The 27,214-nt window shown below is 40.6% G+C and overlaps 1 protein-coding gene across 1 annotated transcript in view; it reads left to right on the forward strand.

Annotated features, from left to right (window-relative positions):
* The first annotated feature begins 3,741 nt into the window (after positions 1-3,741).
* LOC114555595 (transducin-like enhancer protein 4) overlaps positions 3,742-27,214 on the forward strand; it is a 41,094-nt gene continuing 17,621 nt past the window's right edge. The window contains exons 1-7 of the mRNA XM_028578106.1: positions 3,742-4,387; positions 4,789-4,874; positions 6,761-6,824; positions 6,958-7,002; positions 22,091-22,153; positions 24,913-24,987; positions 26,122-26,326. Coding sequence (XP_028433907.1) covers positions 4,343-4,387; positions 4,789-4,874; positions 6,761-6,824; positions 6,958-7,002; positions 22,091-22,153; positions 24,913-24,987; positions 26,122-26,326 — 583 coding nt within the window. The 5' untranslated portion in view covers positions 3,742-4,342. The remainder of the gene's footprint in view (positions 4,388-4,788; positions 4,875-6,760; positions 6,825-6,957; positions 7,003-22,090; positions 22,154-24,912; positions 24,988-26,121; positions 26,327-27,214) is intronic.

Genomic DNA, 27,214 nt, shown 5'->3' on the forward strand with positions numbered 1-27,214 from the left:
GCAGGAGCGAGTTTACGTGTCTAAAATAAGGGTGTGTAGGTTGGGATGGAGGATGGGTGTGTACCTCATCCAACTTTCATGCGGCAGACAGGAGTTCAGTACAGGAGCTTTGTGCTACAGTTATTGATCTTTCCCTAGTCTGGATTGACGACGGTTCATTTACCGGATAGTTCCTGTCCGTCGGATGTCCCTCACCTTCCGCTTTCTTTGTGTTTACTTTCAAAATTCTGGTCTCTTCGAGAAACAGCAACTAGAACCTTTGAGCTAGGAAGCTAACTTTACACGCTGAAAATGGCAAGTTTTGAAGTAAATTTGGATCGTGCAACAAGGCAGGCCTGCTTGGTTCTTTCGTGGAATGATTGTAAAGATATAAAAGGATATGTTTACAGTATTTACTGTCTAACTGGAAAGTTTTGGGACCTATTGGCGGGGATTAGCTATGGACAAAATACACATGGCAATACACTGGTAAGAGCAAATCACATTTAACTGTGTATTCAGCTAACTTAAAATAGCTCACGTCATGGATTGTGTGAACAGTTAACTTCATTTAACATTGTATGTGGCATTTTCTTTGGCGGGGTGCAAATGTTCCACCAAAACAAGTTCCTTCCCGAGACTCCACAGACTTCAAAGGGTCTTGGGCACCTCGAAGTAGCTAACAACTAAGTCTGTGGCTGCACATGTTTAGCCCACCTCTCTAATAAGCGCTGTCACCCATACAACCAAACTACATTCTCAATTACATCTTGAGGAAAATGTATTTTGTCCCAGATTATGTTTGTCTTCGACGTATCAGAAACATGTTTCTAATCGAATGAAAAAGATCTTCTGGTGAGTTAGAATGAAGTGAGCTTACCTGACCCCTGTAGAAGGAAGGAGAGTGCGTGGCATATGAAACAATATCTCTGGTTATGCTGTATCAATTTGTCATTAATCAGTGGAGTACTCTTCTAAGTCTGACACAGGTTAAATACCACGACCAGTGGGCTGTATGTGAGAGAGTACATGGATGTCAAAGTTACTAATAGTGAGGGAGTATAATATTACATAATATATAAGCATATGTGTGTGTGTGTGTGTGTGTGTGTGTGTGTGTGTGAGAGAGAGAGAGAGAGTGAAAGGAGGGAGGACTTGAGAGAGAGAGGTGCAGGGAGATTAAGAGACATATGTACAGGTGCTGATAGCTAGTCGGGATCAAGCTCTGAGCAAGATGTTAAGGCCGGGGTTTCTCGCCACCCACTACCCACCTCCTCCCACTTAATCCCCCCTTCCTCGATAAGCCACTTGGCCCCAACCCCCCACACACACACACACACACACACACACACACACACACACACACACACACACACACACACACACACACACACACACACACAAACACATCCAGCTTGCTACCCATCTACCCTCAAAATCCGCTCCTGTGCAATCTCCTGCGCATCAGCTGCCAAATGAAGTTCCTCTTTAGAAAAAAAAAACACTTGGCTGTCGAATCGCCTGAGGCATCGTGGCTGGCGGCAAAGGCAGCCCTTGTGTTGAAGCCAATAATCCGGCGTCAGGGCTTCAGGTGCGTAGAGGGATGTGATTGACAAGGCTCGATATGAGGCCCTCGCCTCACTTGACATTTGGGTTTCATAAGGTCTGGAACAAAAGGCAGGGGCAAAATAATCAGAGAGGGGCGCAGGCAAATAAATCTGTTTATTCCTCCTCACCTGCCCCCCCCTCCATCACCTCTCCACCTCCCCTGCTCGCCCACATCACAGCTCAACCCTTGGAGTGAAAAGAGGGAGGGCATGATATTACCTTTTCTGAGCCTTAGTGGATTCACATAGACGGCAGCAGGTCACTTTAGGCGCTGTGCTTACCTGAGATATTAGTTTGTATGTGTGGTAGATAGAGATGTGTATTTGAATGGCTGAAGCGGTGTGTATGTGTGCACAATCCAGTGTATGTATGAGAGAGAGGCAGAGACAACAGGAAAGACAGAGAGACAGAGGCAGGCAGACTGAACAGAGGAGAGAGGATTGATGTGGTGTCATATTGTGGATAACCATTTGTACGCCTGTGTGATGGTGTGTGTGTGTGTGTGTGTGTGTGTGTGTGTGTGTGTGCGTGTGTGGCAAGAAAAAAAAGATGAAACAATGATAGAAGTCCTCCTTTACTGTGTTAAATAAAGCAGCACAGCAGCTTTGAGACACAATTAGGCACACAAATGATAACAGATCTGATTCTAAGAGGCGGTAACACATTCAGAGAAAGAGAGAAGAAATATAAAGCGTAATGCAGCAGAAGATGATTAGGATTTTCAACACAGTCATTTATTGCAGCTAAATGACTGAACGCAGTGTGAGCTGCTGACCCAGCAACAGCATGTGTCATACCCACACTAAACATCAACTCGCAGCTGCAAATGTAGGCTGACATACTGAATGATGAGTGTGCATCTGTGAGACAGAGAAAGAGAGGTGAGTCCTAGTTATAATAGACTGTATTTCAATTTGCTCGGCAATAACTGCCTTACTTGGATTGTAGACAAATGTGTAAATGTCATGTAAGCTGATTCAGATTGTTTTTCCTTTAAGTAATTTTACATGAATTTTACTTTTACTTATTTCCATTTTCTGCAACTTTACACTTCTACTGCAGTTCAGAGGCAAATATTGTGCTTATGACTTCACTACATTTATTTGATAATTTTAGGTACTGGTTAGTGGTTACTTTGCTGATTCTGATTAATAATACAAAATATACAACCAACAAATACATTCTGATATATCATTATAGGTTAAGATAAGACATTATTGATCTGTAAATGGAAATTCGCGAGCTACCCAGCAGTATACAAAGTAAATAAATTAACCCAACTTTCACCAGCTGCAAAATTAAAATGATAAACACATTAATGCATCAATAATACAATCATATCCAGTCCAATTATATAATATAATAAATAATATATAATAAATATATTTTTATGAAATGGGCCATTCTGTATAATGAGTACTTCTGGTACTTTAAGTAGCCTACGATGCTAAAGCTTTCATGTTTTTACTTCAGTAACATTTTTAACGCAGGGATTTTATTTGTAACATAGTATTTCTACACTATAATATTGCTACTTTTACTTAAGCAATAGATGTGAGCACTTCTTCCACCACTGTCAAACATAATAAAGGGGGTTAAGAAAGCCTAATATAACCTTTGTAGCAGTGATAATATTTCAAATTGAAATTCATTAAGTGTTTACAATATTTGGTCTACAACTATGATGCCTCCAATACAAGCAACCAGAGGTACATAAGGGATCTAATTTAATTGCAGGGTTGTGAGTGCAATATGTGTACATAATAGCAGACTGTGTTAATAGGTGATTCAATTTAAACAACAGGAAAAACACGAGACACCTAGAGGCCACATGTTCGCTTCTGTCTGGAAGTCTCTGTAAAAAAAAAACTCATAAGTCAACAGATAGTTTCCAGATTAATCCCTGTGACATCTTTTAGTACCAGACTGAGCCCCCACGTGGGGAGTCTGCATAAATTGCATCCTGTTGGAGGTGATTGGACAAAATATATATGTATATCGATGATTGGCAGAAGGATGGAACGCAGTATGTACTCTCATCTCTCGCTATTGGCTGTCTTTAATGGCCGCTCCTCCTTCTGACCACACACCATTGGCTTTGGGGGGCTTCGCGGAGGAGCCGGGAAGTTGTAGTTCTTTACAGCAGACGCACATCTGTAGTGCTCATTATCGACTAATATGAATTAAACTACACGTCCCGACGCCACGCTACGGGCTCTTATACTTTTTGTGAATATGTAATTGCGCTCGTACGACTGGTTGCTTCTAAATTTGGCTTCGCAGTGGCAGGCTGCTACAGTCGGTGAGGTGATCGCTCCGCCGGTGCTGTGTGGGGATGTGAGCATTCACGGAGGCTGTAGGAAAATAACTGATAAATGCGTGACGACGGGACGCCGTGGAGAAGCTCAGTCGCGGACAAGCAAGGTCATGATGTGTCAAAAGTCGATGCTTTGTAGAGAAAATCTGAGAAAATAGAGGATTTGTTGTTAGTTTAGAGGGAGAATATCAAGCGCGCTGGAGATTTTGGGAAAGACTGAGACAACTCTTGCTTCGATTATCACACTGAATGGACTTTTGAAACACTGTCTAAAACAATGACGTCCAGCCAAAGGTCCAAGGATGTTTCCACTCTTCACGGAACCTGCACATAGGCTGCAAACCGGCCACTGACTGACCTTTTACGCACGGGAAAAAGATCCGTGCTCACACAATTTGTTTTCTTCTTTATGTGGATGAACTTTGCAATACATTTTAAATGATTCGCGATCTGAGCAAGATGTACCCCCCGGCACGGCATCCGGTAAGTAGCTGAGGCACTATATGTCAAAGTATGTTCAGATTAACAGCCGCGCGCCTGATGCGTAATCCGTTTAGATCAAGTTCCCGTGCCACTGCGCGCTCGCACGGACAATTGCGGTCATTGTCAAACTGCTGCAGCTGCGTGCGTCTGTGAGTGTGCGTGGGTTAACGTGTAAAGAGACTGAGTGAAACCAAAGGCCATCCGTATCACAGAGGCCTTTTGTCATCTACAGCCTTGCCCCTGTGTGTGTGTGTGTGTGTGTGTGTGTGTGTGTGTGTGTGTGTGTGTGTGTGTCGTGACACTGAACTTTGGTGGCTCAGTTCTTCCTCTCTCTCTCCCCCCCCTCGCCCCCACCCACACACACACACACACACGCCGTTTGGTTTGAGGTCCCCCACCAGCCGGGACAGCCGTTAAAGTTCACTGTCACCGAGTCCTGCGACCGGATCAAGGAGGAGTTCCACTTCCTACAAGCCCAGTACCACAGGTGAGAGTGTGGATGGAGCATGACATTAACATGGAAACATCTGCTCAATAAACATTCCATGCATTGGGCTGAAAAGAAATTGTAAATCTGATCTATGTGTTATTCTAGGTCCAAATTAGAGCTGTAACGATTAGCCAATACATTATGGGCATTTTCAAATGATTCATTGAGAAAATCGGTAGATTTGTCGATAATTAATAATCATTAGCTTAGAAAAAGGGTAATTTCTGTGATGTTGACTTCCCTTGCACCATGAATCACACACTATGTGACCAAAAGGTTTGGGAATGATGGAATGAAATGAAATACAAGACAGAATTTTGTTTAGGATTTGATTGAGAAATAAAACATTCTAAGTTTGAGGTAAATATCCATGTGGAGTTCCCATGAAATGATTCTCCTCAAAGCCCTCAGTAGAGCCAACATCCTGGGACAATTTGCTAGGTCCATCTATCACTGGTGACTAACCCCAGGTAGACCACATCAACCTTGGTATGCACGTCTCTCTCTGCAAATGCAAGTGGTGTGAAATACTTTTTTACCCAACATGATGAAGTGTGAAATACATTGCTTGGGGGCAGAACCATAAGCACGATACCAATGCATAATAATCGCCCACCTCTGGCCTCCTCCTAAGTATTGCCCAATCACCTGATGAGATGGTGCAGCGTTCCAGTTTGCTGGCCAATCCTGGAACTGAATGAGCTGAACCAAGGATAGTGTCTGCTGCATGCCTAATACTGTGATCAAACTGCTGCATACACGTGAAATCCAAACTGAGGGGAGACACTGGTGTGGTAAAATAAAAGGAAGTACGGCTTGGTCAGATATACACATTGAATACATCATTATTTTCTTTGGAGATATTTGCTTTTATGGATGTCGGCCTTTACTTGGAAGAAAGTAAAATGTCTTCTTTCTTTGATCTTAGACATTTGTCAAAGTAATTATCCAATCTCTAATCACATTTAATATAATTTTAAATAGCTGGAAAAGCTTATTGAAATTCGTATTGTGTAAAAAAAAAAGAAAAGAAAAAAAGTCTCCAACTTAGATTGTTAGCTGGGTAAATTCTCCAACCTTCTGGGTTGATGAAACCAACTAAATACGGTCAAAAATGCATCACCATCAAGCTGAAATAAAGGTTTATGTTAACGTATTGTAGATCCAAAAGTTTTAATGTCCTAGTGCCAAAATGATTCAGCTGATTTTATAATTTATGTTTCAGTCACATGCACAAATGTCTCTATTTGGCACATCGGCGTCCTAACTTTACCTTGCAACATTGTATACCTGCCAATTTTCTCATAAATGACATTTACAAAAGCTTGCTGTAGTGACATGTGGAGGCTTTCCAGTAACAGACAACATTTGAAAGAGTTAAGCTTTTGTGTAACAGTTGTAAAATGGATCCTAATTATCTGGTTGCTTTTTTGTTGATGGTGCAGTTTGGGCATCCACTCACACTGTAAAGAATATATGATAAGGTTTGTGTGGTCGTTTATTGATCCATTAATTACTGCACTGCTGAGTAAGTGTCTGTGTCTGCAGGGGAAACTGGGGTTATCCAAGCAACTCTTTTTTTTTTTCTTACTTTCTTAGTTGCACTTAAATTTAGAAATGCAAATTTAAAGTAACAGGATGTAGTCACAGGCTCAGTATTATGCATTTAACATCTCCAATTTTCATATTTTGTGAATTTGTTTCATGTGAGAAAACATGTAAGGTATCTTGTAGAGTATAATAATTTAAAGTCATAAGATTCCAGGTGTTTGCTTTTTTTTACTTTCTAACGTACGTGTGTGTGTGTGTGTGTGTGTGTGTGTGTGTTGCTATGTGTTTAATCATGTAATTCACTAACATAACATTTTCCTTCTGCTTCACAGTCTGAAATTGGAGTGTGAGAAACTGGCCAGTGACAAAACTGAGATGCAGAGACACTATGTTATGGTGAGTCTCATTGACTGTGTGTGTGTGTGTGTGTGTGTGTGTGTGCATGAATCAGTATTTCTGGTGTGTACAAAAAGGGGAAGAGAGAAGACATGTTTGTTTGACCTTACTTTGATCTTTGTTTTTTTTTTAGTACTACGAAATGTCATACGGACTCAACATCGAGATGCACAAGCAGGTAGGAAATGTTTTCCTTGAATGTAAAAAAAAGTAAAAACTAATTCAAACCACACTGTAGTAGGTGACCTGGTAGGTATTATAAGAGGTAGGTATTATAAGAGGAATGCATATGATACATGAATAAGATGAAAACTTGAGGTTTTCTTACACCAGTTTTAAATTTTGAAATCTTGACTGAAATATCTCAGGTTTCAAAATGTCCCATTATGTTTTCCGAGGCCCCATGTTTTATACGAACTGGCAAGAATACACAAGTTTTAATTGTTTTTATCTCCTTATAATGACGCTTTCACCTTTCTTTTGTCAACAAATTCCCTGCCAATGATATTCTTGTGTTAGTCCAGTTTGGGCCTGTCATGTATCACATTCAAGCTCCAGTGCTAAGAATCAGTAGCCTGGTTAACACCAGACCCTGGGTCTGGGAAAGGTTCATTGACAGTTCATTTCATTTCCCAACCCTAATGCCTCATGCCTCTGGGCTCATTGGATAGTCCTTCAACCAATCAGAGCAACGATACGGGTGACGCTTTTCACATCCAACAAAAAAAATGTGATTCTGGTTTTTGGTGTCGTCCCTCCACGCCCTACTTTCTCCTTGCAGGTGTTGCATATTGCTAACTTGTTATCTTCTGCACACACGCTGAAGAATTTCCAAACAGCTGATATGTTGCAGGTTAATTCACGAGGTTCCCTACATGTGCAAGAATAGCGCGGACACGCGCTTCACACCGCGAGCGGGTACACGCCACACACAGCGGAGAAGTTGAGAGAAAGGAAAAGGAGACTGTGTATCTGTCCGTGTGTACGTGCGAATACACAAGTGCGTCCTTGAGAACTGTAACTCGTATAACTTATGTTGTCAGTTAATTATAGCATTGACCGGTATAAAATCGGCATATGTCAGACTGACCTGCCGGTCCCTGGTCATGGTGAAGCACGGCTTCGGTAGCCGTCATGTTGAATGTAAACAAAAAGCTGCTCGCCGTCGCTGCGCTATCCTCGTCGCGTAAAGCCCGCCTCAACGGTTGTGATTGGTGTTAAGCCCGCCTCAACAGTTGTGATTGGTGTTAAGCCCGCCTCAGCGGTTGTGATTGGTGCCTCAATTTTGAGGACATTGGAAATGGGTTTGAATGGGCTCTTCGCCAGACTGACCTGCAGAGCAAATCTCAAATTTGCCGGAAGTTCGTCAGGGTTTACCCAGGCTAAAGAATCAGATGTCCCTAAAAATAATTACCTACTGATATTTTTTTCAAATATCAGTAGGTAATTATTTTTAGGGACATTTAAGGTCATTTAACACTTATCACTTCTTAAAAAGGTATTTCCAGAAGAAGAAAAAACTCTTCTAAACATCTAGATGAACAAAAATATTCCCTTTTCTGCATGTTAATAAGATTCATCAAGCAACAAACTACTCTTTCCTAGTCCAAACAAAGATGGTATCTCCAGGAAATGACAAATCTCTGTGCAATAATTTGTGAATAATAAAATAATAATACCCCCCCATTATTATCACTATTGGTATATATTGATGTTTCTTTCCAATATTTTTTACTTTCATACAAAATAATGCATTGTTTTTTTTGCTTGTTTTACAAAAAGAGCCATTTCTGGCTGCCTATATCAGGAATAAAAGTCACAAATTGAGAAACGGGGTAAAAAGTGCATACAGAATCTGTTTTTCACCCAGATAGAAGAGTCTTTGAAGATTCTGGAAATACCTTCAGCACAGCGGTCAGTTTTCTCAGAAAAGCTTCTGGGTTTTTTCAGAGATCGCCGGGTAATAATATTTAGAAAAATTAGATCCTTAGCTGTGACTTGAATGTAATGGAAAAACATGAGAGATACAAACTGGAGCTCTCAAAAATCAGAAAATCATCCCAGAATATACATTAAAGGTGTTACATTTTATAATGGAAAAGTGATTTACAGGGTAAAAACAACGGTTTGGTTGCCTTGTGAGGTTGAATAGTAATCATGTGAACAATGATTTCATCAGTTTAATTGAACGAGAAAATGGGCTGAAAAATGACTTGAGTGAATGAGGATTTGGCCTTTAACGAGCCTTTACATTACTGCTGCCTTTTTTTAAACGCGGAAGGTCATTAGCATAAATGTCTGTGTTAACCACACATCAGCTGCCAGGCTAAATGGGCCACAGCTAACCAGCTACACAATCATTTCCAGAGAAATGTGTGTGTGTGTGTGTGTGTGTGTGTGTGTGTGTGTCTTTGTGAGTATGAGAGAAAGTGATGTATGCTTGTCCTTTGTTTGCTGTGTGTATGGTTTTCTGTTTGTGTCTATCTGTACTGCATTTACTTTGCTTTATGTGTGTGTGTATGTGTTATGTGTATGTATACTGTACATGTTTACTTAGTATGTGTGTGTGTTTGTGTGCATTTGTCTATGCACACTGTTATGGTTTATTTAGTTGTGTGTGTACTATTTGTGTATCCATGTGTGTGGTGCGTGTGCTCATATATTGTAGACCTTTACTTGGGTGTGTGTGTGTGTGTGTGTTGGTCTTTGTTTCTGTTGTAGTGTTTATGTGTGTTCGGAGATTTTTACTGGCACACTAATCAGGAGGTATGGGTTGTCCACTATAAATCCTGCTGTCTGCTGTGTGTGTGTGTGTGTGTGTGTGTGTGTATCTGTGTGTGTGTGTGTGTGTGTGTGTGTGTGTGTGTGTGTGAGAGAGAGAATGTTGCACACCCATGCAGCTTTTTACTGGCGCACTAATCAGGTGGTATGGGGAGAATAAATAAAAAGAGGCAAAATGTGGCACGTGCCTCTGTGTGGTGCCCAATGATTTCTTTGGAGAGTGCATCCCTAATTTCTGCCAGCTGTGTGTGTGTGTGTGTGTGTGTGTGAGAGTTTTGGAAGCAAATTATTTTGATGTGCAGGCTGTGTTTGTGTGTACAACGTCGTGCATGAGATTTGATGTGTTCTATCCACGGCATTCAATATGACGATACAAAGTGTGTGGCTCATTGAGTGGATGCCGAGATTAAAGAGGGGGGGTTCGCCCCATTAAGGCAGTCAGTCTCCTCTACCAAGCGAATTTCTAACATTGCTTGTTTAGCATTTTCTGAGGGTAATAGGCCCATTGATTTTTGGCTCTGCTCTGTTTTATTTACACGGAAGGGCTCTGGTGCCCTTGTTAAAGAGAAATTGACTCATGGATGGAGGAGAGGACGGGCGGGAAGGCGGAGAGGAAGGTGCGAGGGGTGTAGAGCATGGGACTGAGCTGCGAGAGGACAGCTAATCAATTGCAAATTAGTGAGGCTGAAAGAGAAATGAAGCAAGCGAAGGATGGGGAGAAAAAGGAAAGGAGGAGGGAGGAGAAAGTGGTGAAAGAAGGAAGTAATAAGACGTTTTGATACTGAAGACTGGCAGTGTTTTCAACGAGGTCTGACAACTCATTTTACAGCAGCGGATAGAGAGCCATTTGTTTCATTTCGAGGATTTTGGTCACGTAATGTCTTACTTCTAGAAAATGCATTTAGGTTAAAAGCACATTGGAACCTTTGAATTACGCGATTTGAAATGACGATTTGAATTATTTCGTCATATTTTCTGATGGTTTACGAACGTAAAACTTTTATGTATATATATTTTGCAATGCAACCTTAGTCTGAACAGTCAAATCGGAATTCATGCAACTTTTACGTCACTCAAGATTGACATTCATCTCAATTCTGTGCTGGCGGGAGTCACTCACGCAACAATCCCACCCCTCCTGGCTCCAACTTCGCATCCATACACCTCTGTACAGAAGCAGCAGCCATTGCTTCACTAAAAGCCACAATTAAAAATGTTGCTTTCTTACTCCTCATCCACGCCTCATCATCATCTGCTCAAGGATATGCTTGCTTCCACTGCACAACTAATAAATTAAAATTGTCAACTGCAAATCAAGGTATCAACACTACTGACCCTGTCAGGAGGAAGAGAGGGTTTACAGTATTTTAAACTTTAATAAGGTGCAAAAATACAGCATCATTTAAATTATGAACACATTTTGCAGCTTGAGCTGTTTGTGTATAGTGCCCTTTGTTGTTGTTTTGTCTCTGTCCATCTCTAATGGTGTCTTACACATACACACACACACACACACACACACACACACACACACACACACACACACACACACACACACACACACACACACACAAGGGAATACAGTCTGTATATGGTGGGTTCCATTAGGTGTATTAGCTGGTGGTGAAAAGTGGTGCTGATGTGGTGCTTACAAAGCTCCACAGGGGAGATGGACATTTGATCTTCTATCTGACCCAATCTGACTCTAGAGCTCCTGACTGATCTAATTTCTTTGTTAGGAGTTAAAGTCAGAGTATTTGAGCTGTTTTTTTAATTATTCTGGGCAACATCTTTGGTGATAAGTGTTTTTTGCTGGGCCATCCTGTTATCACAAAGAGAGCACTGTAATCCAATAAGATAAAAGATAGCAAGTAGGTGCTCTCAGGTAAATAATGAAAGCATATTCAGTGGCAAGTTCCGCAGGAGCCCTTATTCTGTTTATAAAAGTCAGTGGCTCAGGCAGATCACACCATTCAGTGCATGTTGTTGATATGATCACAAGGGGCAACCCATAAAACAAGTTCAGTCAGACAACTCATGTTTGAAATGTTTAATATAACAGCAGAACATTGTGTTTGGCGGCCAGACTCCGACCTCATCACTCTCCGCAGTATGGGTTTATATGAGATATTGGGGAGTGATGTTAAAGTAGCTTCCCCCCTGGCCGGAGCCTGCAGGTGGATGCTGGGGTGGTGGTGGGGCTAACAGCGGGCAGTGATACAAGTGCAGGGTAGCACCAGCATTGACAAGGCAGAGATGGGGGAATTGTGCAGCTTAAATAGACTGCCAAATTGAGGGGGTGTGTTTGGTAAATGATACGGGGAGTGAGGCATGTCACGTGTGTGTACACAGCGGAGCTCGAGTTGGCTGCCTGAACTAGCTCGCAGGCGTCACCCCATAAGTTTGATGTTGTACAGCTACTGCTCACTGATTTTTCTCTTTATTAACTGGAGCAACATTTTCTCCAGCAAATCACACAGAGGGTCAAAGATATATTCAGTGCACATGATCTCGCCTCTGAGGTTACTGGGATTTATGTGACCACAGAGTCCTCTGATCTAGCAATAAGCTCCATGGATCCACCTGAGTTTGAGTCATCACCTTAGAGGACTCTCAAGGCAAGTCTTTTTTAGTTATTTATTCACTCGTGATGGTGACAGGTCCAGGTCGAAGCCAAGGCCCGCTTGCTGCAGGAAAAAAGTTTACACAAACCACAGCACACTTTTTTTGAGAAAAAAGTAGCCCTGCTTTTTCGTTTTGGTCTCTGTAGTGTGAACAGACATGTGAGCCAAACAGGCTGACATCCCCTGCACTCTGGCCGACAGTCACAATTGTCTGCTATTGATGTAAAATGTCACCTGAAATTGGTTGTGTTGCCTCGTGGTAAGGCATCTCCATTTCCTTTTCTGCTCCAGTGCTTTTGTTTCCCTTTCTGTGCTATGTACATCTCAGGGTCAACTCTTCAAAATGAATCGATTGGAGGTTGTAGTTGTATTTGTTAGTGGAGATCTGCATCTTACAGCTTAAGCGTCCTTATTTTTACACTTTTGTACAGGGTTGAAACTAATGATTATTATCAATTAATCTGTTTAATATTTTCTTTGATTTCTCCATGAATCGCTTGGTCCACAAAAAAGTACAAAACCCCCAAAGATAATTAGTTTAATATCCTAGAGGACTAAGAAAACCAGCAAATATCCACATGTGAGAAGCTGGAGCTTGTGAACTTTATCTTTTTTACTTAAAATATGACTTAACTAAATTTCTGTTGAACGTCTAATTGTTTCAGCTCTAAATTCTATATGTTTTACATTTGAAACCATTAAGAAAACCATGCAGTTGTGTTCTAGACAGCTGTGTGTGTGTGTGTGTGTGTGTGTGTGTGTGTGTGGGTGGGGTGGGGTGGGGGGGTTAAATGCAAAACTCAACACTGCTTTGTCAGGCAATAACAAAAGGAATGAAAATCCTATCCGTTGCTCTCCTCATTTCCCGTCAGCTCTCTAATGGCACTAATATGCCCCCCAAATACTTCAAAATCAATAACAATACTTATAGAGCCAACTTTTGGAGCTTCACTGTGTCCTTAAATATCCGTTTCCATAAGCTTGACCAGAGGAAGCAGTTATGTTATTCATTCACTTCTTACGGTGCAAATACTGAGCATGGCCTCTTTTGCCTTCAACCCATCACACTACCTTGAGCAAGGCACTTAAATTCCAACTAACTAATACAGTAGATTTTCTCAGAGGCTAATATGTACTGGGTAGCTCCCCAGTGTGTGTGTGATTGTGGAACAGAACCGAGCTGAAAAAGGGCATGTGTGCACAGCAAGTCTTCCCTGGATAAAGGTTAAATATAAAAAGAAAATGTCAGTGTTTTAGGTTGTCTGTGGGAGTGTGAGCGGCTGCAGCACAGTGGTAATCACAGGTAAGTTGAACTGCAACCCTCAGTCGAGTTCCCCATGCATCTGCTTGACAGTAAATGGCTCTCTAAGTCTACTGATAGCTGGTGCTCAGACATCTTGGGTCTTACAAAAGATGTTTTTTTCTTCTCTGAAGTCTTATCCTAAAAGCTCAGCACAACACTCATAATAAAAACACATCATCAGAAAGAATGAGAGCCCTTGGATGTCAAAGATGTTTTAGGGTATTTTGGTTTATACATAGTGTGATCATTTTCAGTAAGTGTATCATCAAGCGTGAACATTGAATGTATCAGTGTACTCAGTGGAAGCTCTTCAGTACATTACCCCTGAAATCTGTGGGAATGACTGCAAATGTCTGCAGAGTGAATAAGACTCAGCTTATGCTCAGTTATGCTATTGCCCTTATGTTTGGCTCTTCTGTATGTCTGCTGTCTGGCAGAGGAGAAAATGGCAGCATTTTTTTTAGCTTCTCTTCTATTCTGCAGCATCTACTCTTTATTGGCAAAACCTTCACCTACTGGCAGATTACACATCTTCTCCCTGAGCAAAGATAAAATCAGACATGTAAAAGTCAGCTTTCAGCCCTTGACTGCTGATCTGTAACACTGAGCAAGTCCAAAGTATTAGACATAATATATAATAATTTTTTTTTATTTATGGCACTGTTTGTACTTAAAATGCAGCTGGAAGGGATTGTTATATATAATATTTGTGTTTGCATTAAGACAGATCCTCTCGAATTCTGGCACTTTGAAATATCTGAAATCTGGTGTCTTGTACACCTGAAATGATTAATCGAATAGTCGACTGACAGAAAATGTATGGAGCTCAGGAGTACTTGCCAAAGGAGGTCCCAAATACTTTGAATAGGATCTCTTCAGGGCCTTGAAATTTCCCTCTTTACATTCCACTCATTGCAGTCTTAAGTTTATGTAGAAACATTTAATAATAAATGTATACATTGCAAACCCTTACATCTCTCAAAACCAGATGATGTACAAATCTTTTTACATTAATATGTTTAAAAGGTGTTGTGTGTATCTCCCTCTGATCTGAAACCAAACCTTCACTAGGGGATTGTATTGAGTCAATGAAAGCACTGGATTCACACAGTTTTAGTTTTAGATCTAGAAACCTGCTGGGTTTGCTGCCATTACATCAATATTTTTGTCTGGTTCTGTGTGCAACTCCTCAGCAGGTCATTCAACTCTAGCAACCTGCAACTAATCTCTAACTGTATTTGAATATCTCTTTTTGAGTCTTTTCCAAACAAGGCTTTATGGGTGGTTAGACCACAAAAATAGTCAACCCTTGACAATGATTCATGAAATGCAGAAACACTGCACTGTAAACCTTTGATGTACGTTTACAGCTACAATCTCAAAGTATCTTACTGTTTTAATGTTATACAGGATCATACTGTAAATAGCCATGCATTCTGGGAAAAAATAATATAACAGCACTATCTGCGAATGTTACAGATTACAGGTATTTACTCCAATGCATCTTGGGCAAATAAAGGAAAAAGGCGGGAATTACTGTAAATTAAAATAATACAGTAAGAAACTGTATGTCTATTTACAGTAAAATACCTTAAACTTTAAAAACAGTATGCATACTTTAAATAAACAGTAGTTTACTGGCAAAGCTGCTGCCAGTACAGTATATTACTGTAAATCTACGGTGAAAAGTTTTACAGTGTGGTGTAGTCTTGAATGCCTGACACCAATAAGGTTTGAGTTGTAAATGCAATGTGCTCTCTATACCTTTAGTGCCAAGTAAGGGTCTTCATTTGGGAAGCATTTCCTGACCTTACCCTCTTTGTTGGTACCAATCACGGCAATAATCCATTTATTGTTTCTCCTGTTATGGTGTCTCAGTTTTGTTTATTTTTATCCATTCTGGCTCTCTGGTCCCTCCTCCTTTCAGCCACATTTCAATTTCTCCAGGCCCCTTCATTGCCATTTGTCTACCTGTCCACCAGATACCCTCAGACTTTTCCACCTGTCCCAGTCACCTGACTCCCACTGCTCTGCCCTGTTGTAACTTCTTCACCGCCCACTTGCTCACCTGTTTTCACTTTCTGCAGTATATAACCGGCCCGTTTTAACTCATTCCCTGTAAGATTTCATCACTTATGCTCATGCCTGTGTTTTACAGCCATCTGAACCTGAAATGTTTCGTTTTTTTTTGTTGCCTGCTCCTGTGTTTTGACTTGTTGCCTGTTCCTGACCTGAGGCCTGTACTATGAAGCAGGATGTGGGTTTAGCAGGGTAATTCCGGGTTTAACCCTGGGTTTTCAGTGTTACGACTGTGGTTCACTTTTTACTGGGGCACATTGCCATGGTAACTTATGTTGCACACCTAACCTGCTCTGAAGCAGGTTATGTTCGAGTTAACAGATCAAGCTGTATAAAAGCACTGCCTACTGACCAATCAATTCTCTTGGCATCACCATTCAAAAAAGATCCCGAAACTCTGTGCGCATATCATGAGTTGGGTCTCTTAGAGGGCAAGAGTGTTCAGAGATCGGCAAAGCCCTTTTGCTTTCCCTGATGATTATTTATATGAGAGATATAGATTATTGTCAGAGGGACCGATTTATCTGTGTCAGCTTCTTGAGCTGTATGTTGCCCAGTGCAAAATTGTGTTGCTTTTAGCCTGGATTTTGTGTTGAACTTCTTTGTATTTGTCTAATATTGTACTTTGCTCCTTTTTTGTGAAATATGCCACGCTTCTCGCAGTAGACTTGTCCATGTTTGTGATTGGTCACATGCTGCAAACACCTCCCTTTTACCTGTATGTGAACACACTCGTGACTAGATTGGGGAAACTCTGGGTTGACTTACCGATTTGTTAACCATGGATGTGTGAGAGCTTAGCGTGACTGTGGTTGTTAAGCTTAGTAGAGCAAGATAACGAAAAGATATCCTGAGTATGTTGAACTTGCTTTGTAATACAGGCCTCTATTTCAGTCGTCAAGTCAAATTGTTTCCTGTTGCTTGCCATTTTATATTGTTCAAATTACAAAAGACAATACTGCTGTAAATTTTGGAAGTTAAAATTAAATTTGTAAAATGGAAAAGCCCAAGTGTATTTCAACCATTCTGCTTGCAGGTTGACCTCTTTCGAGGAAAGACATATATAATACAGTGTTTCCTCTATGTTGATATTACCGCGTTTATGAAAAGTCATAAAGTCGTAATTACACGACTCTGCAGAGCCGTGTGCTCTACTGAACTCAAGCAAACTGTCATCCGCTCTCTCGCCCCTTAGGGTGAGCAACTGGAACAGTGACAGGACCATAGACAGTATATAATGGACCAATAGACCCCGTTGCTCTGGACGGAGACCAGTGAAGGCTATTAGAAGCACTTTTCCGGTGATGGCCAGCTTTACTGCGCAGCCTCCAACTGAGAGAATGTGACGTGAGCAACGTGTCTGAAAGTTGTAAGTCTTCTGGTAGCTGTGACAAGAGAAATCTCAATCATTCCCAATCTTACAGATACGGAGACTGTAGGTGTAGGAGATAACATGGGCACAGGCTAATTATTGATCACTAACATGCTAGTTAACATTAGTAATTAAACCTAAACATCTCATGTAAGTCGAAACTGCCTGCGAGCTTCTCCTGTACTATACGGTAATTCCTCTACTATGCGACAGTAAGTCACTTGGTTATGACACAATCGTTAGCTTATTTTTACAAAAACGTCTGCTACGGAGCCATAACGTGAGGTACAAGGTAATGAAGCCTTTTATACATTGTCGTGTTTCTTTGGAACTAAACAACGGACAAATAGAGTCTTTAAACGCTTCAGATGTAAAGTTATTGGCGGTCAAGTGAGGTAAAAAAAAAATGGCGGTCAGCGGAATGCTAACAGGAGGTGATGGCCAGTTAGCAACAAAATGGCGCCATGATGGCTCGAGTTCTGAAGCGAAGCTTACCCCCTTGGACAGGACGTCATCACTCGCGAAGTCATGGCAACCAAATAAACAACAGGGCGAGTACTACTCGTCACTCATAGGCCTGGCAAACTCGATTCCTTTTAAGGATTCAAGTTATTCTGAGTCACTCACTAAACTGATCCGGGTTGTGCGAGTCACTTGAGTCAGTATTGATCGAGGCGAGCTTGCAATGTTTCGGACTGTCTGCTCAACCTAATTGCATTTGAATATACTACATTTATACACCAAACCAACAGTAGGCCATAGCTAGGCTACGTGCAGAACATTGTATGTTATTTCAGAAGCAGTGTTTGGAATAACGCCGTTTAAAAGAACGGCGTTAGGTAACGTTATTACGTTACCTAAAATAAAATAAAATATAAAACGTTATTTTTTCAGTAACGGGGTAATCTAACTAATTACTTACAACGCCGTTAACGTTACTGGACGTTAAATGCGTTGCGTTACTATGCATTGATTGAATAAACTGTGTAATCCGAATGCACCCCTGGCTCACAGCTATTGAGGAGGTGGGTTAATAATGAGGTGAGCGATTATGATTGGCTAAGGCAGAGTCATGATTCATGGTAGCCAATCAGAGCCAGTGTTTTTACACACATGCCAGCACACGCGCCACACACACACACACACACACACACACACACACACACACACACACACACACACACACACACACACACACACACACACACACACAACAGCTAAACAGAGATTTGATGAAGCAGCAGAGATGGCGAGTAAGGAGCAATCCGATGAAAAGTTGGCATTTTCAAGGTGGAGATATAAGCACTACTTCAAATTCATTGTAGTCAAAGGCAAGAACGTGCATGTAATGTGTACATTATGTCCAGGAGCGAAGACTTTGTCGAAACACCGATACCTCAACCACAGATGATAGCTCGCCATCCATTAGCAGAAGAACTCGGAGGAAAGTCCTCCAAGCAGCAAAAGCTAGATCTTTCTGCCTCACAACTAAAACCTATGACACAGGCTGAAGTCAACCGTATGATAGGAAGGTATGTTGTTAAAAGTATGTGTCATATAAGTTGGATGTGTAACTGTCTACTTTTCTTACAAAGATAATACTTGAAGTGCAGGATAAACCTCTTGCTGTCTGTCGACGTGCAATAAATATCGAAAGTTATGTACAAACACCTGTCTGTTCTACTCATTTCAACTGACTTGTGAAAACTTGCTTTTTTTAACAGTAACACAAATAGTTACTTTCCCTGGTAACAAGTTACTTTTATTATAAAGTAATTCAGCTACTAACTCAGTTACTTTTTGGAACAAGTAGTGAGTAACTATAACTAATTACTTTTTTAAAGTAACGTTCCCAACACTGTACAGAAGTGAAAGAATGGCTTTTGTTGTGGATTTGCTTTACCCTGACTCAAATGAAGTTCACTCTGCTCACTCAGTCGCTCGAGTTGACTTGTGGAGTTGTTGTTGCCTACGAAATTGTAAGTTATAAAGCTTGTGGCAGCAAAGATGGCTAGGACAAATGTTGCAAGAGGTTTGTGTATGGTTATCATTTTAGATTGAATTGTAGTAGGACTCAACTGATCCGAGTTAATGATGGGACTTGCGACTCATGAGTTAATTTAAAGAGTTGGGTTAAAGATCCGAGTGAGTCACGACTCAAACAGGTTTAGTCACTCAATCTTAGGCAAAGTGACAAACAGCGACGAAAGCCGTGACATGAAATCCGCACTCAAGTGGGTCCCGAAAAAATAACAGCTACAGTTTATTGGAAAATAGCATTGTGAACACTGAATTTGATGAATTTACTGTTTATCAGACCCCAGATGAGACAAGAAACTAACGTTAGCAAACGCTGCGGTGATGGTCCCTCTGCCTTTGACTCTGACGCTGTATTCCCGCGACACGCCGTATTAACGTTACTGTTTTAAAACCGTTTCCCACGTTAGTGGGGGTGCATAACACTCAAAACCAACATGAAAAACCTAGCTAGTAATGTTCACTCAGCGTTTTGTTTTGTTGTTAAACTGTATGTAAAATGCCCCGCTGCTGCTGAAAAAAATTCTCGAGGAAACACTTTATATATATTTATTTATTTATAGTTGTACATATTTAGTCTTAAAAATAAAGAAAGTGATGTTTATCTCTGTGTGCTATTAAGTGTGTGCTTTTGTGCAAGTCTGTGTCTTTTTTCTGTGTTTGTGTTTGGATTTGAGTTGCACTACCAGCACTCCCTTTGGGACAGTGGATCAGGCAATTTCCTATAAAAAAATCCTACCTGATGTCGCGAGAGAGAGAGAGTGTGCTGTATAATCTTTAAAAGCCAACCCTTGGGTTCAGTAAAAACATCTGATGAATACAGAGAAGGTGGTGGAGGAGTGTATCTGCTTGTGCCTGTGTGCACATGGTTATGTTTATGTGTACCATCCTGTTGCCGGTGCGTCTGTCTGAAGGGTTTGTATCAGTGTGTGTCTGCAGGTTTGCTGTCATGGCCTCCAAGGGCTTCTGTTACTACTGATTCCAGAGCAAAGTTCCCCTCTGTCAAGGTTATGAAACAAGCCCTTGACATGTAGCTTCTTCTGCATTTGTGTTGGACTTAGAGGAATCATCTCAGTCCATGATGACTTTTTCATTAGTTGGCTCTTAATTTAGTCGATTAAATCGACAAAAATCTCACATTTTTCTTTAGCTGTCTGCTCAAGTGGACTCATCTCTATGTGCTCCTCCAAATTCTCAGGATGACAAAACCCTGGGTTTATATTTACAAATCATCCATTATGCTGATGTTGATTGATGCTCAGAGAGTGCAGGAGAAGAATATCTTTCCAGACATACTGAAGGATTAGTGGTACAGCCCAATACTGGATTTTGGAGGCTGATACTGACATGGATATTTGTGAATTTAAAAAAATCAGATACAGGTGTGATATAGAAGTTAAACCGTCATGAAGTTGGCACTAAATCTTGCTCACAAAAATGCCTCTCTAATAGTTTTAAAAGTCACAAATCTTGTCAATAAAGTGGGACTTGCTCCACTTAACAAGTATTAAGAGATTTCTATTGAAATGTGCTTCTGTGACATACTAGCTACTAGCCTAACACACTGCTGTCAGTGATCAGGTTGCATTGTGGGTAATGTAGGCGCCAGGTAGGAAGAAGGATGCATGGAATAAATAGCAGGGCAATCCGTGGTTAACACAACTGCATTGTTCTGTTTCTGGCTTTTGCTGAACAGACTCGTTGAATGCTTGATGTATGTAAAATAGCTCAAGATTGTTAGAAAGCTACCAGCTGACATCTCTTAAAACCTTTGGTTTTTGTGTTGGAGTCAATTGATTTGGCTTCTGTGTGTTTATGCTACTCAGTGTGTGTATAAAAAATGATGGATAGAAAAGAAAAAAGCTTCAGCATTATTTCATGGCCAATGATGCAATGCTCTATAATGATGATCACGAGTGTGTGCTCTATGAGTGCATTCATGAGCATTTGCAAACTAGATTTGTATTATTGTCATTGTAAATGTGTGTGTGAAAATGGGGGTGTATTGACTTCTTGACTCCTGGTTAGCAAGATTAGGTAACCCACTTTGAGGAATGTTTGTCTCTTAATCTTAATCACATTAAAGATTACCTTTAACCAGGGCAGCAACTAATGATTATTTTCACTATCAATTCATCTATTGATTATTCTTACAATTTAGTTTATCTTTTAGTCTATAAAATCTCAGGAAGTATACTTAAAAAGGCATTCACAATTTCTCAGAGCACAAGTGTCTTTGGATTGCTTATTTTGTCAGCAAATATCACATCTGAGAGGCAGAAACCAGATCATGTTTGGCATTTGAGTTTGATTGATAATTGAATTGATTATCAAAATAGTTGCCACTTCATTTTCTGTCCATTGACTCACTTACTACTCATCTAATTATTTTAGCAGTACCTTTGTGGAACTAACTCACTCCCTGGTTGACACCTAAACAACCACATTTTTTGTTCAAGTCTAAATAATTTCTCATTAGTCAGACTTTTAACACTCAATAATAAAGCTTCAGACAGCAGTCTGTCTGTGAGTTTTTTTTTTTCAGTTTGGGCGACATTGGTGTTAAGCGCTCATTACTATGCTGCCTGTGCACTGCACGCTCCAGAGATCATCGTTACAACACACAGTGTGGGTGGTACTTTGATGTCTTTTATCTTGCATTTTTCCGCAGATGAAGTTTGAGTTTCTGGTGGTTTTTGCTCTTTTCATGGCCATTGCTGCAAACAGTAAAACATTCTGTGTTACTCATTAAAACGCATTGTGTGTATCCTTGAGGTCTAACAAATAGGTCAGGTCCATTTCCTTCCTCATAAAACGTTTGTGAAGCCTGACTTCCTGTGAACTAGAAGATTTTTCTTGGCAAAGACCCACCAGACAGTGTTTCTAACAGCACATGTAGAAGCTTTCAACAACTGAGAATGCAGCTTTTTTTTGGGCTATTACTTTAATCTAACACTCATCACACTGACTTGATGTGAGCATTTATAGGTTATGTGAAAAGGATGACGCCTTGTCTGTTGGTGAATTTAAAGATGATTCTGTTGTCTGTGCCCACTTCTCTGTCTTGCAGGCGGAGATCGTCAAACGGCTGAATGCAATCTGCGCCCAAGTCATCCCCTTCCTCTCTCAAGAGGTAAGACTCAAAAGTGCCTGTCGCTGTGAGTTAAGACGGAGGAGAGAGAGAGAGAGAGAGAGAGAGAGAGAGAGAGAGAGAGAGAGAGAGAGAGAGAGAGAGAGGACCCATAGAAGAAGGAGAAGTGTGTGGTGGATTGTGAGGCAAAACAGACAGATATGGACACACACATGCATGCACACAACCATGTACACACACACACACACAGATTATCCTGGGCTAATCCTCCCTGCTCGGGATAGGCAGATATGCACTGAACTTATTAAATGTCTCCCACTAACATATGCAGGAGCCAGCGGCTGAGTGTTTGTGTGTGAGACAATTATTTGTGTCATTGTGTGTGTGTGTGTGTGTGTGTGTGTGTGTGTTTGTGTGTCTGTTTCTGTGTGTGGGTGTGTGTTTGTTTAGCTGGTTAATCCTTCCTCTGGAGGAGTTGAAAGTGGTGTGTGTGTGTGTGTGTGTACGTGTGTGTGTGTTTGTGTGTGTATATGTGTGAGGGGTGGGAACAGCAGCAAGGAGTGAGTGTGGACTCCAAAGCTCTCCTCCAGATTAGCCATGGATTAGGAGGGTTTAGGGTGGATTAGGAATAATGGCATTAGACTGTGGAGCTGCTACACAGCCCTGAGGCCCACAGAGAGGGGAGGCAGGGAGAGGAAATGGTTTTTACTGCTTTGTTTTGATGCACAGTCTTTACTGGGTGTGTGTTCGAGTGTGTGTGTTTTTTTTTGTTTTTTTTTTTTACATTATCAGAACTAAAATAGGCTTCACCATGTGGTTATTTTGTATATACTATTTATTAAATTATCAGAAAACATTCTATACCGTGATGTATATCGTTATCGAGATAACCCTCGCAGTCAACAATGCACATCCTTGGGTCCTCAGGAATACATCCACCCAGTGTGACAGACAGACTGCTTCCATTTTAGTTAGATTATGCCTAATACATATAATTGTGCATATATAAATATGATTGGGTCCCACATCTTATAAATACAGAATTAGGAGCTCATCCCAGACTAAAAAAACTGTCTAGCAACTAAAGTTGGTACTGAGGTCACGGGTCACAGTCTTGTTATGCTCATTCTTTGATCAGGTATTTCTTGACTTACAGTAAATCATGATTTTGCTAAATACTGCATTTTATTGAGGCAAAGGTATATGTTCACATTGTCCTTCTTTAAGAAAATTACTTTTTTTGTAGACAAGCATTTGTCCTCAGCACGTACTAATGGAGTTGAATAAAGTACTGTTTTGGTATCTGTGCCAAAACTCAGTTACTGTGGTGGCACCGGTATTTTTATTTTATTTAATTTTTTTAAACAAACCCAGCCAAAAATCCAGCATAATTCCGCTAGACTGATCCAATGTTTTTGGTAATTTTGTCTGTTTAAATGTGACAATTACTAGCTAATTATTGAAAGTAACAAATTGTTATTTTACTTTTATGTGATTGTATTTGTCTTTGTAATGATTGCGGGAAACATTTGATATGTATTTCCCTTGCAACAGTGTAAAAGTGTCTATCCCAGGGCTATAATTATTAGAATCGATTATAGTTTAGAAGCTATTTGCCAATATTCATCAAACTGATGGATCTTTTCATGTGTGTGAGTCACGTTCAGGCAGGTTAGACTCTGCAGAGGTGATGCTGAACTCGATGGTCAGGTTCATTTTCACACTGGATAAGCTCTTTCATCTCTGCCCTACTTTGATGTTTTGCGCTCCTGGATGAATCTTTGCTGCTCTCTCTCATCGTCTGGATCTGTGTTTCTCGCTCTGTACCCTTTGGATGACTTTGCCCTGTTAGCTGTCTGTCTCTCTGGGTATCTGTCTCCTTCTCTCTACAAATACATCTGTTTTCTCTCTGTGTTGAAGTTTTTGCAGCTACACCATTTTGAGATGTGTGGGCAGAAAACAGACGACCAATTTTATGGTTATAGCTGCTGTGCCTTAAACATGTTGATTGAAAAACTGATGGATGGTCTCCATCACAGAGAACATAATTATATGCACACTGGGCTTCTCCATAAGATATTGTCGGTGTTTAAATGTTTGGCCACTTGCACTACTGTATATCTTGGATGCATTAGCAAACCTGGATCTTGAATCGTCCCTTTGGACCTCTACTTGTTTGGTTTTTAAATTCTGCAATTCCCCAAAGAAAGAATTAACTGGCCTGTGCAAGTTACACTTGACCAACTAGTACACCCCAATTAGCTGCACATTTTTTCTATCCGGCGTTTTAATGAACACACTGGTGAGTATCAAATTGTGAGGGAGGGCTTTTGTTTTCCAAATATAAAGCAGTGATAACTCAGATGTGTCCCCGCTTCTTGTCTGATGAATATTTTAACTGGATCTGGCTCAAGGTACCATAAGAAACTGTAGCTAACTGCACATTTATAGCTGGTTTAATGAGATATACAACAGTTTGTCAGGTTTTATGATCAGTGCATTGCTAATGGATAAGTGTATGTCAGACCATGTAATGTTACAGTGTACAGCTGACATAAAAAAGCATCACTTTTATATGAGGTGTGCAGAGAGTCTTTTTTGATATACTCTATTACCATCTTCATTTATACCAGATAATTGTGTAGGAGGAATGAATGTGTTGTTGTAGTTCCTCCTGTTTGTCCATAGAGGTCATAATCTTCATAATCCCTCTTTAAAAATCCAACACATCTTTCCTCCGTCTCAGTTGCTGCTTCAATTCACTATCTCTGATTGTCTCCATCTGTCTGTCCCTCTCCCAGCATCAGCAGCAGGTTGTGCAGGCGGTGGAGCGGGCCAAGCAGGTCACCATGGCTGAACTCAACGCCATCATAGGAGTGAGTGTATTGCACACACGCACGCACACACACACACACACACACACACACACACACACACACACACACACACACACACACACACACACACACACACACACACACACACACACACACACACACACACACACACACAGTCACAAGGGAATACAGTCTTTAATAGAAGATGCTATAAGACAGATGTAACTGCTAAATGAGTGGACCAGTCAGTTGCTCGCTCTTGAATAGAAAGAGATGAATGCAACAATAAAGTTTTATTTCTACCTTATTCATTCACCAATGTTTAGCACATTGGCCAATACTCAGCTTTACATTAATGAGACTTTGTTATAATCCTGGGTCAGTTTTGAACTAGTTTTACATTGTGAAAAATAGGCCTTTCAATGTCTTCTTTGATATTTCCAAAAAGCACATGTTAATTGTGGCAGTGGGTTAAGAGCCGTGGATTTACATCGGCATGGCAGATATTATCAGATGGTTTTATTTTATCACAGATTAGAAGTATTGGTGTATATGTTGGCTGATAGGCAACGAGGAATTGCACTACAGAAATGCCAAAGATACTGTATGTATGAGGAGATTTGGACACAGTGTCACAAGTTTGTCCATCATCTTAACCAAATCTTGTGTTACGTTTAAATACATTTATGGGATCCTTTTGAAAACAACAACAACAAAACGAATATAAGCTAAGATAATATCATTTTTAGATATTTTAAAGCTTTGCTAAAAAATGAAAACATTGCCTTTCTTACTGCTGGTATCTTTATTTATTCAAGATGTTTTGCATGGACCATACCAGCAGTAAGCAAGAGTTTTTTTTAATTTCTGTTCAAGTTGTTCTTTTCTCCGACACACCTGTCACTTATTCAGGTGTCCAGAGACTTTTTACAGTTTTTTGAGGACACTACAATACTTGTATCTCATGTATTAGACAGTACTGTTCAGGCTCTTAATGTTTAAGCTACCAAGTGGTGCTCCTAATGTTTTTTTCTTCCTTTGCACTTTGCTTGTTTTGTCCCCCAGTTCTTCCTGTTTGTCTCACCATCCCAGCTTCTTCTTTTTCTTTGACCATGCAGACTGCTTCAGGTCAAAATGCAGCATTGAACTAATCATTATTTCTGTGTGGTTCAGCAGCAGCAGCTCCAGGCTCAGCACCTCTCCCACGGCCACGCCATCCCCATCCCGCTCACACCACACCCAGCGGGCCTTCAGCCCCCCCTGCCCCCAGGGGCCGGTACTGCCAGCCTGCTGGCTCTGTCCTCCGCACTGAGCCACCAGCTGCCGCTCAAAAACGAGAGGAAACACCACGACAACAACAACAGCGAACACCCGAGAGGTAAGGCCTGTCCTTGTGTGTGTGTGTGTGTGTGTGTGTGTGTGTGTGTGTGTGTGTGTGTGTGTGTGTGTGTGTGTGTGTGTGTGTGTGTGTGTGTGTGTGTGTGTGTGTGTACTGTAGGTGTTGATGTGTTTATGTCTGCAGTAAGTCTTAGCGTGCATTGCTGTTTTTTTATGAGTTAAACTTTACAGTCACACCTTGGAATGATGCAAACACATGAGAAGGAAATATAGAAATCTTCAAAGCTACAATTTCTTGTCAATTTATGTATTGTTGAAATGTCTATTATGCATTATACATTATTGTATCATCATATTAAATAAGAGTTTTATTAGATCTTTTTATGATTTTTTGTTATTGCTGTAGATTTTAACAAAAATTTTCTTTCTCACATCCACTGACAAATGAATTATCCAGATAAATGGTATTTACGTATACCAGGCTAAAATATAATTTTGCTTATCTGACATTTTAAAAAACACAAACAACCCCTTATAACATGTATAACAACCCCAGAATCATCATGTCTGGAATATTCAGTCAAAGTTATGAATTATACCACCACTTGTCTTGGCTGATGCTTAATTTTTAGTGCTCTGAATGAAGAGCAGATGAAGCAATTAAAAATGTTTTGTCATTGTGCCATTTTAATTGGCCTAATAGGGAGCGATACACAACTACCATGATGCTTCTTTTCTTTTGTACACGCACAACGCCTCTAATTCTTCTGTGAGCTGACTTTGAACTCAAGCATTTAATTACAGTACATAGAAACTGTGTGTGTGTGTGTGTGTAGAAACAGTGTGTGCCTGCTCTTAATTACCCTATTGCAGCATGACTGTGAGGGTTTTTACAGTGCAGTAGAGCAGTTAACCTTGGCCTGCAGCT

Source organism: Perca flavescens, chromosome 5 (assembly GCF_004354835.1).
Source record: "Perca flavescens isolate YP-PL-M2 chromosome 5, PFLA_1.0, whole genome shotgun sequence".
In the NCBI taxonomy this organism is placed as follows: domain Eukaryota; kingdom Metazoa; phylum Chordata; class Actinopteri; order Perciformes; family Percidae; genus Perca; species Perca flavescens.